This window comes from Vicia villosa, linkage group LG4, assembly GCF_029867415.1.
Source record: "Vicia villosa cultivar HV-30 ecotype Madison, WI linkage group LG4, Vvil1.0, whole genome shotgun sequence".
Lineage (NCBI taxonomy): Eukaryota > Viridiplantae > Streptophyta > Magnoliopsida > Fabales > Fabaceae > Vicia > Vicia villosa.
In genome coordinates, this window is record NC_081183.1 from 196632211 (window position 1) to 196638512 (window position 6302).

The 6302-nt window shown below is 31.3% G+C and overlaps 1 protein-coding gene across 1 annotated transcript; it reads left to right on the forward strand.

The window, feature by feature from the left end:
- Nucleotides 1–2346: 2346 nt before the first annotated feature.
- Nucleotides 2347–4864, forward strand: LOC131594223 (probable cinnamyl alcohol dehydrogenase 6). The gene is made up of 6 exons (XM_058866308.1): nt 2347–2487; nt 2634–2747; nt 2885–3112; nt 3586–3874; nt 4017–4170; nt 4464–4864. Exons 1-6 carry the CDS (start codon nt 2393–2395, stop codon nt 4673–4675), a joined length of 1092 nt encoding a protein of 363 aa, XP_058722291.1. The 5' UTR covers nt 2347–2392; the 3' UTR covers nt 4676–4864.
- Nucleotides 4865–6302: the final 1438 nt, after the last annotated feature.

A 6302-nucleotide genomic window follows, 5' to 3' on the forward strand; every position in this document is an offset into this window, starting at 1 on the left:
GATAATAGAATCTCGAGACAAAGAGAAATGGACAAGAGAGAATCTTATCTTGTCTACCATTTCAAAAAAACAAAAATAATTCCAAAGATAAGAATCTTATCTTATGGGAAAAAACATTGCTAAAGACAAAAGCAAAGATAAGAAAGAATCTTATCTTGGAAGAAGACCCATGCAAGCATCTTTTCTTGGACCATGCAAGCATCTTTTCTTGAGATAGTGGAAGAATATTTTCGGCTTTTTGTAAGAAAGTTTGTATTTTGTGAATTATTATTGTGTCGATGGGGCCCAATGTGTACCCGACATTAATAATTCATCTTTGTTTGTTGTAACCGGCTATCTTAGGTAGCTTTTACCAGCTTAAATAGTAAGCCTTTGTATCCCCATAAAAAGGAAATTTTGTTTCTTTTGTAAACACACAATTTTCAATAATATAACAAAGTTTTTATATATGCTTTGTCTTTTATCCACCCAATCCCAATAAAATACTTAAAATTTCGATCCTGCTTCTGCTGAATTACACTTCTGGTATCAGAGCATATATAAAAAGACAGAGCATATATATATATATATATATATATATATATATATATATATATATATATATATATATATATATATATATATATATATATATATATATAATTCAAAGATATATAATTCAAAGAGCCATATTTGCCGTCGAGATCTCTAGCGATTATTAGAATGATAATCTTCGTATGCTAAGAAGATTTTAGAAGGAGTGGGTTTCCCTCCTAGTAGTCGGCAGGGGGTCGATGTTGTTGGCCTAGAAAAGTAATGAAAAAGAAACTTATAGTAAAGAAAATTTAGGCTATCAACCTGAAAAATCTAGGCAAAGTCTTTTATTAAGTTTCGTCACTCGAACAAGACACACAGTTTAATTTTTTTTATTTTGACTGCTTAAGTATTGAAACTGTTATACCATCTGGTCACATATCCTCATACAAATTTTTATTTTTATTTTTATTTTCAAATTTAAAGTGTATAAACAATATTATATTATTCCCTATTCATTTCCATTTCTATCCACCTGCAAGGAAACAAATATCAACAACTAAAGCAAAACCAAGTTGGAAAAATTAATTTTTATTGTATAGAAATAATACTTATTTTAATTCTATATATTATTTCCTAAATATGTCTCTAAATTCCTTTTCTTTACTAATGTCTGAAATTCCTAAGATCGAAGATTTTTGAAACAAAAAATTGAAAGAATTAAATATAGCACTTATTTGAAAAATGCTTATAAATAAAAAATGAAAAAATAAAAAATGCAAGAATAGATCTCAATCATCAATTATCACTATAATTTTCATGATCCCTATTAAAAAGGAAATTAAATTTAAAATTAATTTAAAATTCACCACTAAAATAGTGACACATATTCATTCTTGCATTTCTTCTTCAAATTGCTTCCTACTTATAAATAGCACAACTCAATTTATTTAGATTACATTTTTATATACATAAAAAAAAATGTATTTAGATATATTTAGAGGTTAAAAAAAATCATTCACTGTATAAAATAATTTTACACTGTCATTAAATTGAGATTAATCAATCAGCTATGTCACATAATTTTTTTTTTAAAAATAACAGTGTAATTTGACACTTAATATAATTGTGATTGATTAAAGTCTAAAATTTTTTTATACTCTTGATCTCGTGCATATTTTTTTTCAAACAATTATGGTATAAGAAAAAAAGAAAATCTAAATATGTTAAAATTAGTTGTGTCTTTAGTCACTTTTATTTTATTTTTTAAAAATAAAAAATCACACCAAACACACACTAGTTATTTTCATGGTTTTAAATTGCGGTTGCGGCTGCGGATGCGGTTGCGGCTATTGCGGTTGTTGCGATGCGGAATGTGGTCGTTGCAGCGTGAATTCATATTTATGAACATAAAATATTATATTTTATTGGTTATTTTGATTTCACATTTCTTCCATTTCCTCTCTAAATTTTCATATATATTTCATTAACAAGTCATCTCCCTTTTGAATATCATTAATCCTTTCAAAATATATCTTAAATTTACAATATAATTTTTAAAAAAAAGTAGACGAAATAATTTTGGCGAGAATTGCATAATCTCTTGCGGTCTGATGCAGCTTGATGCGGCCGATGCAGTGTTATGATGCGGCCGATGCGGTTTTTATTGTGATTTACAATCACACCGCAATTGCGGCCTAATGCGGATGCGGACACTACCGCAACCGCAATATTGCGGCCGCATCAGGTGATGCGGTCCACAATTTAAAACCATTATTTCCTTCCTCTATAAATGTGAAGTTTCCAATCCAATTTCAACCAACAATCCTTTAGCCTTCATCTCATTTCTTCATTTCAACTGTTTCTCATTCTCATCAATATGGCTCAAACAACACCTAATCACACACAAACTGTTTCTGGTTGGACAGCTCATGATTCTTCCGGCAAGATTACCCCATACACCTTCAAAAGAAGGTAATAATCATTTTTTTGATCTACTGTAATTCATCTTTTAAGATGAATAAATGAAATGTCACAGGTTCCAACCCATACTCATGCATCTGATATCCTTGCACAATTACTAACTTATATTAACAATTTTGTAATTTGATATAATGCAGAGAGAATGGTGTTACTGATGTAACTATCAAGATTTTGTATTGTGGAATTTGTCACACTGACATCCATTATGCTAAAGATGATTGGGGCATTACTATGTACCCCATTGTTCCCGGGTAACTATATATTTCTTTGCTATACCGATAATAATCACTATAAACTCACACACAACTATGATTAAAAAAAAAGACTTTCAGTCTAGCAATATCGATATTGACCCGTTGACTTATATGTTGATTGTATGTATGTATAGGCATGAGATAACAGGGGTTATCACTAAGGTTGGGAGTGATGTATCAGGATTCAAAGAAGGAGAGAGAGTTGGTGTGGGGTGTTTGGCTGCTTCATGTTTAGATTGTGAGTTTTGCAAAACAGATCAAGAAAATTACTGTGAAAAGTTGCAGTTTGTTTACAATGGAATTTTCTGGGATGGTAGCATTACCTATGGTGGCTACTCACAAATGTTGGTGGTAGATTTCAGGTATTTTTCTATTAATAGCTTTTAAATATCAATCTACTCCCTCCGTCTCTTAATAATGCCTCATTTGTATTTTTTTCTATATTTTAAAATAAATAAATGTCTCTTTAAAATACCAATACAACTTTTATTATTTTTTTCACTACTATACTCTTATTTATTAACTTTCACGTTTTCCAACTACTCTACTACCTACTAGTACAATATATAAGGGTATTTTAATAAATGATATAAATTTTGTTATTAAAACTAATGCATCTAATCATTTTCTTAAGAACCGCACAGAACTATACACTTATTATAAGACGGAGGAACTAATAAATATAATTATTATTAAATTAGAATATTGGAGAATTTCTTAAAATGAGATAGAAAGATATTTTTTTTTTTAAAATGACAGTTATTTAAAAATAAATAGTATGAAATTTAATATGAAATTTTACATTTACTAAAGATTGTGAAATTTTGATGTGAAGATATGTAGTGCACATTCCAGAGAGCTTACCAATGGATGCAGCAGCACCGTTGCTGTGTGCTGGAATAACAGTGTTCTGTCCTTTGAAAGACCACAATTTGGTATCAACACCTGGGAAAAGAATTGGTGTGGTTGGTTTGGGAGGACTTGGTCACATGGCTGTTAAGTTTGGTAAAGCTTTTGGTCACCATGTTACTGTCATAAGTACTTCTCCTTCCAAAGAAGCTGATGCTAAGGAACGTTTGGGAGCTGATGATTTCATAATCAGCACTAATCCTGAACAATTGCAGGTTTGTAAACTTACTAGTATCTCTCAATTTATGAATTCCAGCATATAAATATAAATGATAATGTCCTGTTAATGAAACTCAATTGATTTTCTATGAGTGAGTTTTTACCGTATTAGTTTTAAGTTGTGATTTTTTATGACAGGCTGCAAAGAGAAGTTTAGATTTCATTCTGGACACTGCATCAACGGATCATGCTTTACTGCCTATCTTAGACTTGCTCAAAGTAACAGGAACCCTATTTCTCGTGGGTGTAGCCGACAAGCCACTACAATTGCCTGCTTTTCCATTGATACTTGGTAAAATCAACTTTAATGATCCAAAATTGGATTCTAACAATAAAAAATTTCACACATTCACTCGATTGACACAATTGTTTGATCTAGATCAGACGATACAAATTAAAAAATACAGTTAATTTCAAATGTGTATTGTCTAATATTGATCAAACGATCATGGATAGGCTGATTGCGTGTGAATGTGTTAAATTGTCTAGTGAAAGCAACGCTAATTCTAGGCCTTTATTATTTAATAAATGCAAGATGTTGTTGTTACTTGTTAATGATGGTTTATTGTTATTAACACATTATAGGGAAGAGATCAATAAAAGGTGGGATCATTGGAGGAATAAAAGAGACACAAGAAATGTTGGACGTTTGTGGAAAACTGAATATCACATGTGACATTGAGTTAATCAAAACTGATACAATCAATGAGGCTTTTGCTCGTCTTGTGAAGAAAGATGTTCGTTACCGTTTTGTCATTGACATTGCCGACGCTTTTGCTACTACCAAAGATGTTTAAATCCTTTGTTTGGGAATGATAAATGGAGGGTAGCTATTTTGAAATTGTGTCGTTTGTTCTTGTGAGGCTGTTCAAAAATTAGCCCCACTTTTTCTATTTATTTATTTCAATAAGATTTTTTATTACTCTATTTTAATAGGATTAATCCCTACTCGATTTCATGGATTACTATGAATCTTTACCATCAAATATCTATTATGGAAAGTTGTTACTTTAAAAAAAACATTTGAAGTACAATTCTCATTAGGTGACACAGAGGCTAAGAAAAATGGGGAAGTAGAATTCTCATCAGGTGACACAATGAATCATTGAAGTTTGGGACAAAAACAACGATATTCTTTTTGTATATGTAAGTAGCCTAGAAAAATACATTTAAGATATTTGGCAGAATTTTTGTCTTTACGTGGACTGGGGTTATGAACAAAGCATGCATGTGCTACTATAGACGCGAAGAGGATGGGGTAGCGATCATATTGCGGATTCAATATAGATTTGGAATATGATCTTGAAGGACCGGTGAAGGCATTCAGTTTATAAGGTGACAGACTGTGAGGAGAGCATCACCCAAAAAACAAGAAAGGACATTGTGGCAAAGTAAAAAAGTCAGTGCGATTTCAACTAAATAATGATTCTCCCGTTCAACGACACCGTTTTGTTTTGGTGTGTGAGCAAATGTTGATTGATGAATAATTCCCTATGATATTAAAAAAAATGAAACTGGGCTGACGTATATTCACGAGCATTATCAAAGCGTAAAATTTTAATGGAAGTGTCAAATTGATTTTTAATTTCCGCATAAAATTCTTGGAATATATGGAAAACATCTGAATGATTTTTCATTAAAAATTATCCAAGTACATTGTGAAAAATCGTCGATGAAAGTTACAAAGTAATAGTATCCTAAAAAGTTGACTTGACACGACTAGGACCTCAAATATCAGAATGAATTAAAGCAAAAGATGATACAACCTTTTTATTTTCTCTTAGACTATAGGTATGACAAGTAAGTTTTCCTAATTAACACAACTGACACTCAAATGGAAAAAGCTTAGACAAACTAGGAACTAAAGGGCGCATTTTATTAAGGCTAGGGTGACCCAAACGTTAATGGGTAAGGATTTGAGAAGCAATAGAAGCACATACCACCGGTGTAGATAAATGATATAATCCTTCAAACCCAATCCCTGTTCCAATCGTTCGTCCTGTATGTCGATCCTGAAATAAATAGAATTATCATAAAGACGTTTGAACAATTAAGGGTACAAGTGAGTTTGTTAACAAATTAGATTAAAAGGACAGCCAGAAATATAGAGCATCGAATTTAAAGACATATTTTGAAATGTGTGTGCCTGACCAAGGTCTTTAACTTTGATTTTAGATCCATCCACCATAGTGATAAAAAGAAAAGAATCAAAATAAGACAAGTGAGATAAAATAGTTTTATTACCAATTATATGATCATAGGCACTTGAGTTAAGGACCCAAAAACCAATGGAGGATGTAGAGACAAAGGCTACAGGATTACCAGACTGAGCAACAATGGGAGAAGATGATGGTTAATGGGCTGCTTTAACTTGAAGGAACTTATTGTAATCAGCAAGCGAAGTTGCAACATTTTTGGTTAAAG

What these genes read in the sequence shown, in the direction of transcription:
- LOC131594223 (XM_058866308.1), top strand. Translation starts at nt 2,393, where the DNA reads ATGGCTCAAACAACACCTAATCACACACAAACTGTTTCTGGTTGGACA. An exon ending in ATGTTGGTGGTAGATTTCAG is followed by an intron (nt 3,113 to 3,585) that starts GTATTTTTCTAT and finishes TTTGATGTGAAG; the next exon opens with ATATGTAGTGCACATTCCAG. An exon ending in TGCTTTTCCATTGATACTTG is followed by an intron (nt 4,171 to 4,463) that starts GTAAAATCAACT and finishes AACACATTATAG; the next exon opens with GGAAGAGATCAATAAAAGGT.